This window comes from Protopterus annectens, chromosome 7.part0 (genome assembly GCF_019279795.1).
Source record: "Protopterus annectens isolate FY-2018-M chromosome 7.part0, PAN1.0, whole genome shotgun sequence".
Taxonomy (NCBI): domain Eukaryota; kingdom Metazoa; phylum Chordata; order Ceratodontiformes; family Protopteridae; genus Protopterus; species Protopterus annectens.
In genome coordinates, this window is record NC_056739.1 from 1,251,113,353 (window position 1) to 1,251,136,282 (window position 22,930).

The 22,930-nt window shown below is 36.7% G+C and overlaps 1 protein-coding gene across 1 annotated transcript in view; it reads left to right on the forward strand.

Moving 5' to 3' along the window:
• DIS3L (DIS3 like exosome 3'-5' exoribonuclease) overlaps nucleotides 1–22,930 on the forward strand; it is an 830,646-nt gene that overhangs the window by 724,675 nt on the left and 83,041 nt on the right. Inside the window, 2 exon segments of the mRNA XM_044077862.1 lie at nucleotides 1,387–1,565; nucleotides 12,128–12,273. Coding sequence (XP_043933797.1) covers nucleotides 1,387–1,565; nucleotides 12,128–12,273 — 325 coding nt within the window.

Here is a 22,930-nt window from a genome sequence, read left to right on the forward strand (position 1 = left end):
CTATTGTTGTCTGCTCTCCATCTCATTACTGTTAGCAGAGATGAAATCTTGGAGAGCTTCCAGCCAGTGAGAAATTGTGCACAAGTTATTAACTTGGTGAGCAGTTAGAAGTGTTTTCTCTATATTTTCCAGTGCAGTTGTTGTTGACCCATCCTTCCCAGTAACACTTTTGATTAGAAATAACCAACAACTACACTCTCATTTTTGGTGCCTGTTTCTCTTGCTTTGATTTTGTGGTTGCTAGCTGTAGTTCGTAACTCTACTGTTCTGTTGTTTAAGTAACTTAACAACTTTACTAAGTGGTGTGCAGGGAGTGCAGCTGATAAAGCATCAGAAAATGCTCTTCTCTTACTCTTTAATTACATTTTTTTTTGTGTCAACACTGAAGCAATATTTTGTTCCCTATGTATGTTAAGGAATGCTTTTTCTTTTGGCCATTTACTTCAGACGGTTGTCCCTTTCAGCTAGGACCTTCTGCCTGTTTTGTTCTAGATGTATGGCACAGTCTTTTGTCCATGTCTGAGCTCTGTAGAGACACTTACTTAGTGATCATTAAAGTTAAATAACTGTCATCCCTGAAAGTTACATTTCAGGCAAGGGTTCAAGTTCCAGCAAGGAAACATACGGTGATGTCACTGGACAGCAGAAGGACTTTGACATGTTATTGCCATCCCTGTGAAGCTAATTCCATACTGACCCTCAGGTTTCTGACCAGAAGCAGTCAGGCACCCAACTCACAAAGAAGCATCTGCATCCCCGTTAACTCAGGTTTTAATATTAGTCTGGATGTTAGGTGTCTAGCTTGGGAAAGCTCAAGCAGGTATGAGCCACTTGTGCCCCCCTGAAGAGGGGGAACACTTTGTGTGCATATTCCATAAGGTAGAGCATTGTCAGTGTTTTACTTTCTACAAGGTACAGACATCTATCCTCCACAGAACATTGTACACATTCCTACTTTGATACTGTTGACATGTTTGTACTCCTTCCAGTCTTTTATTGTAAGACATTACAGTGAAATAGTTAGGCATACTCATTTTGATAGATAATGATCTATGGCACTATCCTAGCTGTTTTGCATGAATGGGAAATTTGTGGGTCATTGTGGGAACAGTAAGAAACGATACCTAAAGTTCGGACATCAGCTTTTAAGAATGTGTAAATAAAAATGTAATGAAGGGGCAAACACTGTTTAAACAAGAGAAAAAAGGATAAAGCAGTCCATTTATTTATGCATTTTGTTAAATGGGGTTGTGAGCTTGTCCAAGAATCTTTTTCAGCTTTTGTTTACATTGATTTATGCTCTTCATTTAATTAATGGTAACATTTTTGAGACATTATCTTGCTGAATGACTCAACTAATGCAGGGGATTCTTTTGTCTGCTTTAGGACTTGCTCTAGATAAATACACTCATTTCACCTCACCGATCAGGAGGTATGCAGATGTTGTGGTGCACAGATTACTGCTAGCAGCCGTGTTGAATGGTCAGAGTTTAAATACTGAGGCGTATTTGAATAGTAACAAAGAGCTAGAAGAACTGTGTCATCATATCAACAGCAGAAATAGGGTAAGATGATTTCAACATGAATCTGCACTGAACTCCTTTAGAACGTACTATATAAACTGTGAAGACACTAGTTCAATTACAAAAGTGTTTTGTGTTATGACTGTTTTTAAGTAAAACTTATAGGTGGTAGTCTGAATTAGTAGCTTAGCACTAAGGAGTCCCAACTACATCCTGCGTTTTTTTCTGCCTCTGTCAACAAATAAACTAGCACAGTGATAGCTCTGTAGCTGTTTTAGTAACATCTTAGGTTAATTTCTGAATGTGAGAATAGTTCCTCGTTAAATTTCTGTAGAGGGCAATAGAAGGACCCATCTTGAATAAAGCTAACTACAATAACTAAAATGTATACAAACTACATAGTTAAACCAGTATCCATTGCAGGCTTTGCATAGTAAGTATAATGTGATGGTTTTATAGTACATCAGAAAATATGCAGACAATGGAGTTTTGCACTAGCAGAAGACCCTGTCAAGTTCATTATCAGGAACCTCAGGAATAATACTGCATAATATTCAGTGTGCAGGGAGACACAACCAGTGTGAGGTTCTCAAGGGGAGGAAGATGCTTCATCTGGGTAATATTACTTAAATTTAACACAAAGACCTTACAAGGGTGAATACCTCTTCCACTAGTTATCTGTATTTCATTAAGTTTAATTCTGAGGTTGAACCCTTAAGCTGTAAACTCTAATCTGTCCCCCAGTAAATAATGTTAGAGTTAGAGCTGTATTAGAGTCCCCCACAGTAGCTTGAAGTGCCATTGTCAGAGTGTTTTGATCTGTCACTTTTCATCTGATTACTTGACATATGTTGATGAACCTGGTACAGGTGTTCTGCTAGGGAACTAATGAGATTTATGCACCACGGAGGGAACAAGTGGCACAACTTCAGTATAGCAGTGATAAAGCAAGTCCCACATACAAAGTTAGCAGCGTCATTTATATGACGGATAGCAATGGTCCCAATAGGGAACCCTGCGATATTCCACAGTCCAGAGGGCAAGTGACTGAGGCATCAACACCAGAAGCTACCTGTTGACAGCATTTCCAAGGTGTAAGGGAAGGACCAGTTAGGGCATTTCTTGAAGGTTCATAGTAGGCAAAAAGACATTCCAAGAAGTTACCATGATCCGGTATGTCAAAAGATGCAGAAAGATCTAGGGAGCACCACAAACGAAATATGCAGTTAATCTCCAGACATTAACAAATCATTCACAACCCAGTGAGTGTGGTCTTCCAGAGTGAAGACTGAAATGGTCAAGTGGTTTAGTACTCCTTTAAAAATGCATCATGCTGCGTATAAACCTCATCCTTATTGACTTTACTAATAAAAGGTAGCTTGTGGATGGAGCAGTAATTATCAGGATCATCAGGGTCAGGGGATAACTTCTTGAGTACTGGCATCACAAAATCCATATTTAAGACAGATGGAAAGATAACAGAAGAAACATAGGCTTTCTAGGTAACTGGACTTAATGCCACAGAAGCTGCAACAAACCTGGTAGGCTGAGATCAAGACTGCAAGATATTTAATATAAACTTGAAACAAAAATATAGAAATAATCAGGTGAGGGGAGATTCATATCCACACCAATAAAAAAATCATGATCATCATCTTGGACCATTACTGGAAACGCTTCCAACTCAACAGAGACAAGCTTAATTACAATAAAATGAGTTAAGTATTCACTTGCTATGGAAAGCTGGGCCACACCACTTACCAGCCACCCAGAAGAACATGATTGATTCAATGCAAGAGACTGTCCTTCAAAACTAAAGCTGCACCTCCACTTGGAACAAAGTCTTCTCCTTTCCCTCCAACATCCTAAGTATGCATCAGAACCTGTTTTTCCCCTCCTTTCCCACCCCTCCCAGGGATCTGCAGCCATTCAGCACATCTATTTGGTCGGGAGCAAGAGCCAGGCATCCCCAAGCTATACAAGAGCCGTAATGCCCATTTGCTCCTGCCCAGGAAACTTAACAAGCGTATTTGTTCCCTTGTGGTGACAGGTGGTAGGGAGCAAGCTGACCTTAGGTCCCATGTAACACCCCTACCTAGCCTTCCTACATTATTTTTTGGTTTGAAATTACTACCTGGTCAGGTAAATGAGGCATGCATGCTCCCATACACACCTCGCCTTTTCCTGGTGCTTTAGAGAGGAGCACTGTATTGACAGTGGATGTCAGCGAGACTATTACAAGCAGATGAGACACCCAGCCACTACTAGTTGTCACCAAAAGATGCTGACCTAGCAGCTTCCTTCCCTCCCTCATGAGGATAAGCAAGTTGTCATCAGACACTTAATCTCATTCCCCCTCGCCCAGTCCCCAAGATGCCCATGTCTCTGAATGAGCACAGGTAATCTGAGCTATAATCATGGCTTTATCCCTCTGTGCCATACCTCTCAACTGTCTGGATTTCCGCAGATTGTCCAGATTTTTGCCTTACGTTTTTGGCTGGTTTCTCATGAAATTTTTGGTTTTTTGGGAAATCACTGAAGATTGAATTCAGTAAATATTGACATACATTTGAGTTTCAGACTTTGTAATCTTCTGAAAATGCACACTAACACAAATCCTGTTACACTCGCAATTTTCTAAGTTTATAAGAGAAATATTTAAAATCTGACCCTTTTGGGGGCCTTTGTCCCTCCATTATTTCAGGCTTTGTCCAGATTTCTTGTGCTAAGAGATTGACAGGTATGCTTTGTGCCATGGGGCCAGGTACCAGCAGCTCCTGATGTTATGCACGAGCACCTTTGGATTCTTTGCTTTGGAGTCCAAAAACAGCTGCTGAAAACAGGAAGTATATGCTCAAGTGTAGCATTATTGAAGTTCATGTACTCCATTGGGTTTAGAGTGGAGGAAGCAGATGCATTACCCATATCTGTGGGACATCCTGTATTTTGGTGTATGGATTAGAAAGGATTCTGTTGTGGCAGCTAAGGATGTGCAGAAAGAAACTAAGAAATACAAATATGAGAAGTTGGAAGCTGTTGATTACAGATGAGGATAGTAAGATAGAAGCAGTGAAAATGTTTCTCCTCCCTTGAGTTTTATATACAGTTCGTGAGGAGTATTAGAAGTTGTAAACTATAATAGAGTTAGAGGATTTATTTGCGAAGGGAAGAGGGCATGAGTTAAGTGGGTTACATTGTTTCTTCCTATAGAACAAGGTGATTTAGGATTACCTGACTTTAAAGGGATACTTCAGAGTTACACAGTTAAGGCTCATAATAACTCAAGCAGAACCTTACAAATCAAAGTGAAAAGGCATGACTTTGAAATGGGGGAGGAGGGGTTTCAAGAAATAAGGAGAGAGTGGGATTTTGGATGCAGGCCTTTAAGAAAGCAACAACAACCATATAATGTGGCATGTTCCTATTAAGTAACAGAAAGTATTCTAAGAACTAAGCCAACACAGGAATGAAGAAAGGTGATTTTACTTGTAGAGATGACTGCAAGCAGGATCATAAAAGACAGTCAAGAGGAGAATATTAACAAAGGAACCAATGTACTGGGAGCAAATAACTATGGAGGGAAAGGTAACACAGTGGGATGAGGCCAAGCAGAAGTTTGCACTGCAGGTTAGAGACAGCCTTACTACTAGGGATTGACAACAGAGTACAGGCAAAGAGAAAGGGATACAGGAGTGCTAAATGAAGTACCAGCTCTGGTTGAGTTTTTTGTTACATTTAGTACAGAAGTGGCTTTTAAAAAAAGAAATAATTAGCAGAGCATATTAAATATTGCATGATTATAAGACTCACTCAGAAGAACTTAGAAGAGATTGGGAAGAGAAACGGAGAGGCAAAATGCAAAGGAGCAGTGGGAGGACATCTGTACGGCTCCTAAGTATGCAACAAATTTCAGAGGGTTTAGGATTTTTGTGAGAAAGTGTTTGCACAGATATTTTTATACCCCAGAGTTTAGAGAATTATTCCTCAGTTAGGTAGCAGTTGATGAGGGTATCATGGGGAATAGAGAGAATGAATTGAGAATGTAACAAGCTGGACATTTTTTTTTAACTTCTCTACAGAAAACTTTGTTGGACATGTTGAGGGAGAAATCGATTGTAACTAAGAAATAATTATTTTGAACTGTGATTGTTGAGACCTGACTTGCGTAGACCTTGCTTTGTTTATGCTATTAGCTGCCAAAAAAGCAGTCACAAGAAAATGGAAATCAAAATCTAAGCCAACAGTAACTGAAGTATTGAATATTGTGAATGAGTAAAGGAATTGGAGGTGGGATCTTTAGAAAAATGGAAGGAGCAAATTACATAGAAATAAATGGAATTTGAGAGAACAATACATGCACAATAGTTTCCAGACGGAGGAGTAAAATTTAAGGAAAGGCATGACTTGAGCAATTTGTGTTATGTTGGAATGAATTGTGATTGTTAAAAAAAAAAAAAAAAAAAAGGCGTGTATGTATAATGCATGAAGCTAATGAAAATTTTTGTTTTCATTTCTGTAATTGTTTTGTGTGCCTGTGTTTAGAATGTGTGAAGTTAATAAAGGTGATTAAAAAGAAAAACGTTGGGGGGCATATCTGAGAAGAGCAGCTGCAAAATAAACTAGGTTCTGATCAAAACCTGTAAATTGTGCTGCCACCAAGTTAGTGATTATTGCACTTAACTGGAAACCCTGATCCAAGGTACGTGTAAAGAAGTGGGCCGCAAAGGTAATTTCTTAAACAAAACTGAATCCGTCTCATAATGCATATGAATTATTTCATAAGAGCCACCAACTCCTTATTGACTGAGATACTGAAGTCATCCAAAGCTAATCAGTTTTGGCTGTCCGGCAGCAAGGCAAGGACGAAGTCTATAAACTCTTAAAGGAACGTCCTCACACAGTCTGATGGACAGTGTAACATTTGGCGTCACAACATTTGAATAATGAGACAAGACACGAATTTGAGTGGTTTCAACTAGATTAGCTTTATATACAATAGGGTAACAGAAAACCTCACCATACAAGAGACATATGGGACCTTGAATGAAGCTAAATATACACCACCTTTTTTCAGAATCAAAATATTTTCTCATCTTTTGAGCCAAATAGTTGTTCACTACATAACAGAACTAAGTAAGTATACGTAGACATTTTAAACTTAAATTTTGTTTAAATATCGTGTCGCCTAGAGTTCCATAACGTTCAAAACGGCACTATTTTCATGGAATGCCAGAGACTTAAGTATTACAGTGAAAAACAAATCTCAGCACTTGAAGCTCTGATATCCGTTTTAGATCTGATGTCACTTTCCAGTTTTGATGTCGATTTCAGTTCATGTGCAGTTGGAATATCTTTCTCCCTTTCTGAGTAGTCCTCCAAATATCGGATGTTTGGATTTCTGTGATCTGTGTTGTTGGTGATCTGCTGGAGACCCTCCTATGACAGGAGTCTTGAAAATTCATCAGGTATGTCTGCTTGAACACCCTTCTTTGGACATGCCTCCTGGGAGATGGTTTTAGCTAACATCCTGGCAACTTCTCCGACAATTTCAGAATGTCTGTAGATGTTACAGAAACAGGCTCTGTCAATGTGAAATCTATGAATTTTGAACAGATATCTCCTGCTTCTCATAAATAAGCTTCGGTTCACAGTATGACTGGCAGACAGCATTAGTTGCTCATACTGTTTTGAATCATTACCTTCTGATCGTTTCCCACTGGTACCCTGTTGGCTTTGTCATCCTCTTTTCAGGATGACAGATACTTTCCTCCTCTTTCCAGAATGAACGAAGCTTTCCATGTTAATCATTACAGAATCTCTTTCTTCAGTAATTTTGTTTGTCTGTCTTGCAACTGGATTTGAATCTCCGTAGTTGTTAGAATGCAGATGAAGGAATTCTGTTTTTTCAGCTTTCTTTTTTATTTTAAACTTGTAAAACACAAGTCATGTGTTCAACATGAGAACCAGTATTGTTTTTATTGGAGTGATCTATACATTTACTGTGATATCCCTTTTGGTGGTTGCTGAATTGTCCTAAAGTTAGAGGTAGTATATTTCATTTGTAGGTAAAATAAAAGTTTGGTACATAAGTAAAGCATAATGCATGTAAATCGCTTAAAAGTTGATTCTTGTAGCAGTTTACGAATATCAAAATATTACTAGTATTATATTTTGCTGCTTCTCTTTCAAGTGTTTTTTTGTGAATGTAAAGAGTTCCTCTTTCTGAAAAACTATGTAGAAGTATGCCTTATACTTTCACTGTACTTCTGGGCTTTGACTGTTATACTTTCACTGTACTTCTGGGCTTTGGCTGAAATCGGTCCCTTGAGATCAGTCCAGTACCCGAATATGTAGGGAGTCTGACAAGTAATCATTTGGCATTTATACAAATGCATATAATTTGAAAAAAAAAAAACTCTCTGAAACCACTTTCAGCTACAGAGGAGTTTTCTTTTTTCTCTCTACTGTTGTGCAACTTTGGAGTAAGTTTATAGAAGTCTGGGAGTATGAGGTACCATCCCATGCAGGGTTTGCAGAGAGGGCTTGTCCCCCTGCAAATAAGGCCCTTTTCAGAAGTCCTTTAAAACTGGTTTCAGTACATTTACTTCATGGTGTTCTGGGAATTTCATGCTGAACTATCAAACAAGCAAACAAAAATAAGTAAGATGTTATATAACAGATTTATTTCACATTTGGTAACAAGTATGTTCCACAACTTCTAACAGTTGTGTATAATAGTGCAGTCTTTGCATGATGACAAATTAATATTACTTTGTTTACACAGATTATGAATGTATTATTAGAATTTGTATCAGTACACTCACTCCGTAAAGCACCTTTTAAAATTAGAGTTGTATTTAAATGTTTGAGTAAGTTTATGTATATAGTTTTATAACCTGATACTCGATACGTCTTGCATATTTGCCTATAAAGTAGTGATACAATATTTTGTAAGGTGTATCATGTTAATTATTAATGCTTTACATTCTGTAGAATAATTTCCATCAATATTTAAGAGCCTAGTACCAGTTTGATTTTATCTGAATCCATTTATCTCTTTGACTTATAAATTCCCATAAGCAAAACATGTACTTAAATACGATAACCACTGTACTATATCAGCCTATTGCATAGCACATGCATGTCATTTTCCCTTTCTGTAGGCAAAACAGGGTGCCATTTTAGTTGTGGAGGAATAAACATATACAAGCATGAACTGCATGCATAGTAATTAAAAAAGTATGCATTTAAAATTTTTTATACATTTGTTCTTCCAGACTGTCTTGATCTATTGAGGCAAAGTAATTATCCCAAATTTGAAAGTGTATCTAAGCCAAAGGGTGAAAAAGTCACACAGAGAAACAATTCAGTACAAACTGCAAATAGGACCCTGCAAGGCTAGAATCTTTACAGTGTAATACCTTAAATCTCCTGTAGTGGTGCGTGTACGTACTTTCTGAAAAAATTAAGAGGAAAGCTCTGTTCACCCTCTGGAGATGAGATGCACCCCATTGTACCCTATTAGCAAATCTTTGCACAAGTTCAACTTCTTTGGTTCAAAGAAGGGGACCGTTAAGTATCTGGCTATAGCAAGTTTAATCAGGTTCAGCACAGAAAATAACTACATAATGTACAGTTACATGCATTCATACATATATACATACATACACAATTGCACAAATTTGCTGTACTATTGCCATCAATCCTGTTTGGGGGTTGGTATTTGCTGACCACCATTTCTCCTTTTAACAGAATGCTACCTCTGTGGTACATTGGTTGCAGAAATCCAGACTCTTTCCTACCAAGGTATACATGTATTTATCAGAGGTCAACATTTTAAATTTTTTTTCAGGGAAGAGTAGTAAAGAGGCCTAACTAATATTTAACCAACTTATCTTGGCTTCATGCTGCAGAGGGTTAGTGCCCTAACTGCAGCCCAGATGACTGAGGTTCAATTAGTAGCCTGGCAATGGTGGAGCAAGCAAGAAGGAAGAATGAAGGGGTGTGGCCTGTTCACTTCTTCAGTGGGAAGGGATGGAAGAGATTGCACACATTCTGGGACAATCATCCCCTGTGCCTCGAGGAGATGGGGCAGGGCTGCTTGGAAGTAACACCCATTTTGAATGTGAAAGGACATCCTCCTCCATTAGTCCATTGGACACCCCTCTCCAACACCTCACCAGGTGTGTGCTTGTATGGCATTTCAGAAATTAAAGAAAACCCTGAAACCACCCAATATACATTGCTTAGTCTGTTTGCCAAGGCCTTAATGGCATAACAAAATGATGATGGAGAAAGCTTTACAAAGCCTTTTGTCACTGATTTTTTTGCTCTACATTCTAGTCACAACTCAGTCAGCCTTCCTCCTCTATTTGTTAGTATTCATGTCCTGTTAAATCTATAAAACTTTTTTGATCCAGAGTTGTAGCGCTTCAGTTTCCAGACCCTTTTGCACTGGTTTGTATAGGGACATTCTTATGCAAGGCTAACAGCTGGGTTTATTCATGTGTGGCCTAACAGCCGTTTCTTCAAAGACCAGTTAAGCAAATGAAAACTACTATTAATTTGTCATATTGTTATATAGACAAAAACAGCACTTGTTCACCGAAAATGAAAGTACTTTCCAGATCGCTTACGTAGTGTGGCAATGTGACTTGCCCTGTCCTTATAAAATACTCTTTGAATGTTTCACTTTAGCTGTTATGCAGGCTTCCCATACTTTGTAGTACTTTACTGATCTCAGCTAGACAGGCGGTGACTAATACTGAAAAAATCAGAGATTGAAGCAATGACTAATTTTTATGCACTTTGACTATATCCTGATTTCAGACTGGGATCTGTTTCTCTCACAGTGTTGGAAACCATGAATATTTGGAAAAATTAAAAATGAACGGAAGCATATCTCTCATCCTACTGAACAAAGCCTAAAGCAATGGGAGACAAAGGCCTCAAATATAGGGACAGATCTGAAATATTGCTCATATAAACTGAAAGAAATCAGAGTTCTGTTGCCACAGATTGTTTAATAATAGTTCATTGTATTAGTAACATTTAATATAGTAGCATCAGATGCAAATGTCACAGCAGCATATTCTAATGGTATATAACAGCATAATATATCAAATAACTGAAAGCACAAATTTATTTCAATAACAATATCTGAACAAGTCTTTTACCAGACGTTAACTAACTTCTCTGTCCTATGCATACATATTACATTACTTCAGTTGAGTAACTTTCCTTTGGTAGCTGTATCCACCCCCTTAACCTTGGTTCTTAGGCCTTGTCTTGCAAGTGCTTGACAGTACCTAACGGTCTATTCTTTATCTAGCATTCCATTGCAAGTACATATATTTCCTTTGAGAAAGCAACATTCTGTAGCTTTCTGTTGCTGCTGTTTGTCTTTTCGGCTTTTCCTGGTTAGGGGTTGCCACAGCGGAACTCTGGTCTGCTAATGATTGGCAGTAGATTTTTATCATGCCGAGTTGCCAGCCCGATGCCCAACCTTCAGCCAAAGCACGCCCATTCACGCATGCCTTTCGGAGGCCACTCGACCGCGGGGAGGACATGCAGACTCCACACAGAAGGCACTCCAGCCGAGAATCGAACAGGAGAACCTCTTGTTGTGAGACAACAACGCTACCACTCTACCACCGCTGCTTAAACATTCTATAGCTTTCTGTTGAGATCTGTTATTGCTACACCTCTCGTGCTTAGCCAGAAAGGTTATATTTTCCCTTCTACTGAACTGTCTTTCCCAGAAACTGTATGCATAAATGAAGACACAAGTCTGACTCTATACTTTCAGGCTTGTTCTACTGTATTTATGCTACCATGTACCTAATGACTACTTTTAAAGGAAAAGCCTGTCTGAAATAAACTTAAAAAATTACTAGAATAACAGCAGTTGTGTTAATGTACATTTTTTGAAGGATATGAAGTCTGAAACTCAAACATTTGTCATTATTTAGTGACTTCAGTCCTCCGTGATTATCCAGAAGACCACAAATTTTATGAGGAACAGATCAAAAGTAAGAGGCAAAAATCTGGACAGTTGAGAAGTATGAATGGAAGCTACAGAAAGGGTCTTGTTTGGCATGTGTCTTACAGGCTGAGGAAAATTCCTTTCTGAAATCAACAGAGATTTGAATAGGAAAGAGGTAATGTGACCTTCATAGTTTGTAGTAGAGGAGAAAATGGAAAGAAGAAACTTAAGGTTACCAGAGCATTTGTGGACCCTATGCAATATGCTAATGATGTTATAGTGAGGGGGAAAAAATCTGGAATAACAAAGTTACTGGCATTGAAGGGTGGACTTGTTCTTTGAGCATAATCTGTTCCTCAGTTTTTCTGAGAAGGATTATGTTAGGTTTCTGAGTTACTGTAGCAAAAGGGTAAAAGACTGCATAGGAACAGAAACCTAAAGGCATTAAGGAGTAATTTGAATAGTGTATTAGCATTATGCAGTACAGTAGTCTTGAAATATGTTTTTGCAGATTATGACCTGTAGCATCAGATTGCTGTGAGACTGTAGCAGTAATAATTTGATGCAACAAGCCTGTGTTAGGTAATTACTACAGTTCTTTTTTTTTTGTAAATATTAGGCAGCACAGCATGTCCAAAAACAATCAACGGAGCTGTTCCAGTGCATGTACTTTAAAGACAGAGATGGTATGACAGATGAGCAGTGCATTGCAGATGGCGTTGTTTATTCAGTCCAAGCCAATGGAGTACTGATTTTCATTCCAAGGTAAGCTTGATGTTTTACTTGTGTGGAAGTATGAGAAGTAATTGGGAAAGGCTAAAGTCAGTTTCAGCTAAAACTCTTTTTTTTTGTTTTTGGTAAGAATGTAGGAGATGGATTGTGAAAACTGACCAAGATGAGGATTAAAACTTTGAAATGCACCAGTGTAAAAGAGAAGTAGTTGTACTTCATGGTTGCACATTGCTGATATGCTAAACTAAGGACAACAGCTACTTTTTAATAGTTTTTTTGTATTTTGGTTGTGCAGGCCTTCTTAGAAAGAACCATGTCCAGCAGAGATCTGTCATAGATTATTGTCAGACTGAAGCAGTAACAAAGACTGGCATATGTCCCTGCCTTCAGCTTCATTCACAGACTGTTGGCTTTGGAGAAGATGTACCCAGTACATAAATTAATTTTCAGCCAAGTGTAGGGGGAGATTATCTACCCAGCCATTATTCTTCTTGCTATGTATTTCTCCCTGGAGTATGTCTTTTTTGTCATTTTTAATCTGCAGTTCTCTGCATGCTGCTCTTTTGAAGTATATTCATGGTGAGTTGTATAGTCCACACTCGTGTATATTCAGGATTTATACAGTTTGTTTATACTGTGTACGAGGCAAGTCCTGTGCGTTATTACTTTCGGATACAGCTGTACATACATATTACTACAGTGAGACAGCTGCTACCTTGGTGCCTCTCAGCCTTAGCCAGCTGGCATCCAAGAAGTACAGAGTAAAATGTATTTTGTTTGTTTCTTACAGTATCTCTCATGTGACAGACAACAGTATGCACCCTTCAGTGTCCCTTGCTTTAGGGTTCATGTTAAGATATGTTTTAGTGCATGATGATGCTCCAAAATTTGGAAAAAAGGAAACTCAAGCACATCCCTAACACAAGACCAGATATTAACAATGCTTAGTGGTGCTTAATAAAAGCTTGTTAAGGACAGCTAAGCACTGTTAAAGACAGGTCTTGCAGTAGGATTAACAGTGGGCAGTACCAGACAGCAAAGAACAGAGGCAGAAGGTAACAGCTTTTAAAAATGAATAAAAAAACAAACCGCTATCGACAACTGGACACAGATCACTTTAATAGACCGATGCTAAGTGCTTTTGACCAAAAAGATCTTCATCAGAACAAAATATCAGCGTAATAAAACCAATTTAAGTACACTCAGTTAAAATCACATGACACAACAGATCCAACCAAGAATAAATACTTGGCTTAAAACAAGCTCACTTGCACTTTAAAGTTGAATTAGTGCTTTAAAACCAATTAGTAATTGATGTTGCTGTTCAAACCTGGTGGGGTGTGAGCATTAAACAAAGTCTGCCACTTGACTTTTTTGAAATGAAGTTCCCCCTCTTTGTCGCCTTTAAAATCTTTGGATACATAGTCAATAACTGTAAAAATGAACTTTTCAAAACCTTGACATTCTGCTGAATGTTTGGCTAAAGCGGTCATAATTCTTGGTTTTAATTGCATACTGGTGCTCATAGATTTGCTTCCTAAGCTCCCTTATAGTTTTTCCAATGTAATAATATTGGCATGAACTGCACTCAGCCAAATAAACTGCACATTTTGAAATACAAGTAAAAAAAAAAAAAAAAAATGGGTACACTATAAGTTCTGACCGCCCCACAATATGTAAAATATGGACCATCAGAAATGTACCTGCACATGGCACAACCCATACATTTAAAAGTAACTCTCTTACTGGTCAGTGTTGTATTTTGTCGCACTTCCATTAATTACTTGATGTTGCGTGCTTTTTTGTTTATGAATAAAGGTTTGTCTCCAACAGCTTTCTTAACCTCCTCATTAGCTGACAAAATTCTCCATCTCTTACTTATAATCCACCTAATAACACTACTACTAAGTGTAAAAGTCAAAGGCATGGAAAGAGACCAACTTTTTGTGTTTTGAGTACTCGCAAGATGAACAATATTTGGTGTTCCCTGCCATAACCCTCTTAACTACATCACTGGGATACCCCCTAAAAACAAATCTGTCACAGAGTGCTTTAGAAAAACTTATCCAACAACTCAGTATCAGTAGTGAGATGCCTCAGTCTGACCAGTTGGCCTTTTATAATGTTGTGTTTCAAATGAGTGGGGTGCATACTAGAGCAGTGCAATATTGCATTACTAGAACATTTTTTGTAACTAATAGTGGAATTTAGCAAACCTGTTCCCTGCTTTTTATATACTTCCACATCTAAAAATTGAATGCCCACCTTACTAGTATTAATAGAAATTTACAAAAAACTTGTACTTTCATTCGTGCCTTGAAAAAACTTGTTAATTTCAGCTGTACCACCTTCCAAATGAAAAACAAATCAATAAACCTATAGTAATATTTCACTGACTCATATCCTGACAGAGTAAGCAAAATAAAGAAGTTATGTACTCACCATAATGTTCCATGTGAGTTGTTCATCTTGCCTTCATTCTTACTGATGAGTTCGGAGCCGATCCTCTGCTCCGACTTGGCCAAATGCAAAAGTTGGAGGTCTTCAACCAGCTCGTAACCTACTCCTTATCCCATGATTCACTGGTGCTTCCCTCATCTTATTTGCTGCCAACAATGGTGCAAGCCATCTCCCAATATTGCAAGTACAGAATACACTAGATAAAGGTCAGTTACAGCCATACCTCACCTCAGGTTCTTGATACTCAAGAAGCCTGGAAGGGGGTTAGAGGGTGGGACGTAAGAATGGAGGCAAGATGAACAATTCACGCGGAACGTTATGGTGAGTACATAACTTCTTTATGTGAAGTTCTAGCTTGCCTTCATTCTTACTGATGGGATAGCATCCCAAGCACCATCTTCTTGGGTAGCTCACAGGAGTATATTCTTCAGGACTGTGGAACTAAAGTAAGCCCTGTCCCTATCCACTTTGTAATGAGCAATAAAAGTATTAGGCCTTGACCAAGTAGCTGCTGCACAAATTGTATCTCTTGGTAATTTGGCAGAAAAGGCTGAGGAAGTGGATACAGCTCTAGTTGAGTGGGCCTTTATCTTGTCTTTAAATGGTGAATTCACTGAACTGTAAGTAAAGGAAATACAGTCTGATAACCATTTTGATAAACTGGTTTTAACAACAGGAACACGCTTCTTGGAGTCTGAGAAGGAAACAGAGTTGATCCGTTTTCCTGAAATCCTTGGTCTTGTCCAAATAGAAGTGTATCTGTCTGTGAATGTCAAGCTTGTGCAGCATATGTTCTAACTTATTGCCATACTTGGGGAAGAATACAGGCAACTCTGTAGACTGATTGTGATTTGTTTCTGATCATACCTTCGGTACAAATGAATGATTTGTCTGGAGAGACACTCTGTCATTATGAAATATCATGTAAGGGGGTTTTATGGACAAGGCCTGTAACTCTGAAACCTTCCGAGCAGAAGTAATAGCTACTAGAAAGATGGTTTTCCATGTAATATACTTTAGGTCACATGAAGAGGCTGGTTCAAAGGGTGGTAGAATTATTCATGATAGAACAAAATTTAGATTCCATGGAGAAAAAGGAGGTTTGATGGGTGGTCTTAAATGTATAGTGCCTTTGAGAAATGCTTTTGAGAGTCTATGAGACATGATATTAGACCCTTCCTCACCGAGATGGAAGTTGGAGATTGCAACCAATTGAACTGTAAATATTTAAAATATATGATCAGTTCTTGAATCTCCAAAACTTCAGTCCAGTTCAAGAACTGATCATATATATTAAATTAATATAAAAATGCATTGTGTTCTTTAAATATTCTAAAGGAAGCAACAATGTATTACACCATTGCAACTTCACTATTTAACCAACAGGAAATGACAATACTTTGTTTGAAAAAGTTTGGCATAGCCAAACGAAAGCGCTTACCTGGATTGTTTTTTGCATTCGTATGTATTTTTATTTTGGGCATTACCTTTTACACTTGGAAGTAATAAATTCATCTCAGCCAGTTCGGATTATTTGCTTTTCGTTCGTTGGTTTATCAGTGCTCTCATTGTCTTGGCATGTTTTTGAGCTACATGGATTTGGCTGAGACATAGACTGAAACTACACAGGAGAATATGTTTGGTAACTTAACGTTACTCATTCAGAAGTTACTGGACAGGCTAGATAGACTTGAACAGCGAAGCTTGTCTCAATGTTCCAACCTTTCTCTTCATTCTAATCCTCTTATAGACATCAATGGATCAAATAATGGTGAACGGAATACAAGGGTTTCTACAGGATCTATAACTGAAGCGAGTGGAACGGACCCTACCTAACAGACTTTTTGAAACTATCTTGCCAAGGAATGAAGATTTTTCTTCTTGGCTAAATAACAACAGTGGGTTTGAATCAAAAACAAACCCAAACTCAGGTATGACTAAGTCTTATCAAGAAAAATTGACCGAATTAGACCATGTCTTATTAAAGATAAAAAAGTTACAAATGGATAATATTTATTTTTCTGAATGCCTAAAGAACAATATAGTTCCCAAAGGCTTACGTGTTTGGCATTTTCCAAGCGGCCTAGTAGCAAAATTCACCACTTCATTTTGATCTTATTAATCTTTTTGACAGATTTGGGGTGGATTATATGAATTTGGTCATTAACGACAACAAAAAAACAATAGAAACTTTATCAAGGAAAGCAAATGCACTAGATGCAACAGTAAAAAATGACTCCGCTTTTACTACTAATGACTTTGATTACCAACGTATTTTTAAATCAATAGATGAAAAAATGAAAGCAATCAAAGAGAGGAAACTCAAAAAATTGGACAGAGATGTGAATGCTTATGCTAAAGGTATGGCTTACCCCCCCCCACCCTAAATTTCGCAGCAGTGGGACTTTAAAACAACAAACACTGACAACAGGAATGAGACAAATACAAATCCTAATATGAGTATGGGAGACATCGAAACAGATGCAAATGATTTTTTAGAAGCAAGTGCGTTTCCCCCTCTTCGGAGGTCGGAACTGTTACAACAACGCCAATGTACAGTCAACAACAGAGTCAATCAAGAGGTTGGGGGCCACCAAACCAACCCCATACACGAGGAACTTTTTCCAGGGGGAGGAAAAACTACAACAGGAGCCAGTGGAGAGGCTACAACTGATTGTGCCAGTACCACCAACTTGTCCTAATATTTATACCAACAAAACTAATGACTTTAAAGTGTACAATTATTCTGATTATGAATTTGACAACTGTATATGTGAATTGCTATCATGAGGGCTTACATTTATACCTAATAGGAAGATGAGTGTTGTGGATTCCATTATAGATCTAAAACTTTTTGCACAAAAATTAAATTTAAGTTTGTTATTTCAAAACACAGAACAAATAGTAAGACCATTTTATGTTTCCAGTTCATACAACCCTCCACTTCACCCTACTTTGGAAATTTTTGAAAAGATTTGTGAATTAGATTTTCGAGCACTAGATTGCTCAGGAACAAACAACAAAAATATAATTTAACTAAACTTGAGAGCAAGAATTTAAATATGTTAATGGAAACTAAGAATATCAGACTCATTAAACCAGATAAGGGTGGGGGTATGACTATATTTAATACGAACGACTACAACACAAAAATTTAACCTATATTGAATAGCAACACATATACTAAGAGCTCTATTAATGAATTAAATGGAGCATACAGACGCATAAGGGGTATTTTAGATGACTTGTTTATTGATGGAGACATCAATATTGACAAGTTTAATTTTATGAATGTTAGTTACCCTAGGACTCCAACTGTTTTCGGAGTCCCAAAAATACACAAGGACCTTAATACACACCCCCTTTTAGACCAATTGTAGACGCACAGGGCTCTATCACCAATCCGGATGCAAAATTTATAGACAATAAATTGAAATTATGTATTCAGGCTGAACAACATCTATGTAAAGACTCCTGGGAATTCCTGTCTACAATTGGGACTACGTGTTATAGCAATGATTACATTGTTTTAACTATAGACGTTAAGGACTTGTATTCTGTTATACCTCACCAGTTGGGGATGGATTGGGTGAACACATACCTATTGAAAAAAGGACTAACTCAGGAGAACATTAATTGATATGATCAACTTTTTGATATAATTTTAAATAATAATTTCATAGTATTTAATAATAATTTATATTTACAAAAAGAAGGTGTAGCTATGGGGTCTCCATGCGGAGGCCTCTATGCTAATATAGTAATGTGTGTATGGGAGGAAAAATATATTTTTAATTCAATATTTTTTAGCTTGTGTAACATTTATTTGAGGTTTTTAGATGATATATTTATTTTGTGGAGTGGTGAGGAAAAAAGGATAGATGAATTTTTAAATTATATTAATGAGACTACTTCATTTTTAAAATTCACAGCAGTAAAAAAAAAATACCATAGCTTATTTGGACATACTTCTACAAAAAGATTACAATAACCAAATATACACATCAAAAATATTTCGAAAAGAAACATACAGTAATAGCATTTTACATTTCGATAGTTGTCATCCCTACAATCAAAAGAAAGCTGTTTTAAAAGGCCAGTTTGTTCGAGCAGCAAGAATGGTCAGTAATAGGGATGACTTCATATCCGAATGCCTTTTTGTAAGTGATATGTTTAAATGTAGAGGGTATCCTGCAAAGCTGATAGATAATGTTATGAATGAAGTAATAACAAAACACGACCATTGTTATTTTAAGCCTTTAATAAACCATACACCAACTGTTTTAATGGATTCAACATCAAGAAATGTGGGTTCAGATGAATTACTCAGTCTGACAGCATGTGAAACACATTTGAACACCATGTTTCTTGAAAACTTCTCTAATAATGATACACATGATAAATGTTGATGTGAAAGTTTTTACTAAGAGTTTTATCACTACTTTTAACACTGACAGTCACCTCATTCGTGAGATTCTTATGAAAAAATGGCAATTGTTAACTGCCGATTTGTCATTACACGACCATTTTGATTACACTCCGTCAATAGTATACAAAAAAGGAAAAAACTTAAAAAAGTGTTTAGAAACTTCACAAACAGTTAAATATGGGAAAATGCACAAATGCGGCAGGTGTAAATATTTCTGTTATGTGTTGGAAACTACGTTAGTAAAAATTAATGGAATGAATATTAGAATAAAGGGGAAGTTCAACTGTAATAGTGAAAAAATTGTATATTGTGCTATATGTTCTGCATGCACAAATTTCTATGTAGGAAAAACTGAAAGGAAATTGAAAGACCGAATGGGTGAACACATTTGAGCCATACGCGACAGCATTGAAACTGACGCCTTAGCAAAACACGTCAATATACATACATCTCATTCTTTCAAATACGTTGTTCTGGGTATTTTAAATTTGGACACTAGGGGAGGAGCGTGGCAATCGTTACTAGAAAAAATAGAATTACAATGGCAAATTAAATTGAATGCACATAATTGGCCAGGTTTGAACAGTGCCACCTCAATTGCTAGTATTTTAAGATTAAAAACCTTAGAAATATAATTCACTTCACTTCCCTTATTCTATTTTCACTTCGTTTTTATAGACTACATGTTTTTTTTATTATATATCATATATTTTTACATTATTAATTATCAATTAATATATTTGCCATTTATATATAATGCATTTATAAATATTTATCATTTACTTACAGTATATAATTAAGAATGAAATTTTAGGTTTTTAATTTTATTTATTTTAATTAGTACATGCATTTAACCATACATTTTCATTGATTCATCGACCAACATAGTTAATGTAGACATTAATGTCCAAAATTATTATACACATTGCACTTTAACTTATATACATCCCTTAATTATCTATTACTTTTTTCCGGTTAAATAATTGGCTTTAATGTTAACTGATATATATATATTTTTTACACACCAAGATTATTATAGGTAAACCTTCTTACAACAATATTTTTCATACTTTACACTAATATTATAACACGATATGAGAAAATATACGGTCAACAGACTTGATCATACACAATATACAAATACGAGATATATATATATATATATATATATATATATATATATATATATATATATATACATTTTTTATATTTTATGTTCTTGTGTTGTAGTTGCAACAACATTTTGCCTTCAATCACTTACTAAGTAAGCTTGAGTTTCCGTTCTTTTTAAGGTTGCTTACTAGTCTACCTTTCACAGGATTTACATCTAATATATTGTTGGTGATCATGCATAGCTGTGAATGCACGTTGCATTTTTCTTGTGCACATTGTTATTTATTAGGTGTTTGGATTGTTTGTTTGAAACATGATAAAAAATGTTTTTATCTTTATTTACAAACATTGCGGTTTTTCATATACCAGATAGATGAAGATAAAATATAAGTGTCTGGAATAGGTCTATAATTACCAAACCATATAAATTAGTGTGGTTTGAGTATTTTAGCGTTTGTATTCCGCACTGATTTTTATTACGACTAACATACTTTTGGTTTATTACATTTTACTTGGTTATTTATGAACTGTTTGCTTTTTTTTGAAAGGTTGGGCATATTTTAGATGAAGTTTTGGAGGTTCAAGAACTGATCATATATTTTAAATTAATATAAAAATGCATTGTGTTCTTTAAATATTCTAAAGGAAGTAACAATGTATTACACCATTGCAACTTCACTATTTAACCAGCAGGAAATGACAATACTTTGTTTGAAAAAGTTTGGCATAGCCAAACGAAAGCACTTACCTGGATTGTTTTTTGCATTCGTATGTATTTTTATTTTGGGCATTTTTTACACTTGGAAGTAATAAATTAATCTCAGTCAGTTCGGATTATTTGCTTTTTGTTCGTTGGTTTATCAGTGCTCTCATTGCCATTCCTAATTTATAAGGAATATTAGTGCATTTTTTGCCTCTATCTTCCAGAAGATTTTCACCAGTGTTTTGGTTTGCAGCTTTTAAAAACTGTTAGATTTGCTCTGCCACACTTGTGTGGAAACAAAGAATATAACCGCTTTTAAAGACATTAGTTCTACAAAAGGGTACTTCATTTCTACCTGATGTCTGTCTGACAGTACTAAGTGCTTTGATATCTTTCAAAGGCTTTTAAAGCCATTGAAATAGTTTGGTGAACTACTTTTCTTTTTTCTGAAACTGGAAGTACATGGAGCAGATAAAGCTCCGTGCACTACAAAGAAGTATGATGGACTCACAAATCATAAGCATCTTATTGTGTGTTCTTCACGTGGATGACAAGATTCACCTCTCAAGCTTCACTGCTGAGGTGACTTTCTTGGTATCCACATCTCAAGCACACAATAAGCTGGTTTTGATAGTAGCTCAAATAATAATCTTCTATAATGGCACTGGTTCATAATGTACTGAATTATTTACTTTGCTATGTGGACAGTATAAATTCTTCATCTTATGTTTACTGTTTTGGCACTGCTTTTAAATTAAAGTTTGCAGTTAAGTCTGTATGGTCATTCGTCAAAATCTGTGCCTGCTCCTCCACTGAGGGATCTGCTTTCTAGTTTCAAAATGCTTGTCGCACTGCTTAGCAATGAGGTAGACCCATGATCTTTCTGTGCTAGCTGATTCTAAATAGCATTCAGATGATTTGTCTTAGCTGTCTAATAATTCTGTGCCGCAGCCTGGGTTCCAGGTATAGCAGAGACTGTTGTGTTGCTAGTATAGCAGTAGAAGGGGACTAAGGCCCAGCAATGGGCATCTACGAAAGGGTATACATTTTAGCCAGGCTTTATTTCAAGGGGTACAGCAGTGTTACATACATGTTAGTGGATCGATTTCATTGAAAACTTTGGACTTTGTTTTGCATCCAGGAAAGTCTATAACCTTAGACCATTACTGTAATTTGTGTCTTCCTGACAAAACAGGTAGAAAGGATATAATATGGAACTAATGCCTGTGCCATTTATATCTGTGTCTCTCTCATTTCACCAGAGTCTCCTTCCGTACAGTTCGATTTCTGCCCACATGCCAACTTGTTCAAACTTCATGAAAACTCTTAAGGTAGTTCTTGTTTTCCAGGAAGTCATAAGTAGCAGTATAAAAGGGAAAGAACATGTGGACATCCTGCCATATAATGTCTGGTGTCAAAGTTAGCCTGCAGCCATTACCCCATTCTGATGTAATGCATCTGTGGGACATGTAGATTAGTGTCTGTATTAACGACAGTTATATGACATGGCATTATGTCTTGTACTTTATATTGCACGAGTGTCTGAGTAGAGTATTAGAAAAAGCATGGAGAATGACAATGAGGCAGTCATCTACCATGCAGTTCATAACTAAGGTAAGGCGATGGCTTAGACCAGTTGCAAACTTTGAACCAAGTAACAGCAGTGTATGTCAGAATGTTTGTATATTTTAAATATCTTAGTATTTGGCTCAAGTAATTTAACTTTTGTCTGCAGTTAAGGCTGATAATCATACGAGCATTTGCTATGGTTTCTGTTCAGTTTTATCTGATTGTGTTGCTACATGTAAATGATAATCTGTACTGTTACTGTAGAACTCTGATTCTGTGTTAATATAGCTTTATATTTTGAATAATAATGCCAACAAAATATAACTGAGAATATCTCTCTGCTTCTGGAAGAGGACATATTGAGCTTTGTAGAGAGACAGTAGCAGAGGTAAGGTGGGTTGTTAATAGCTTTCTAC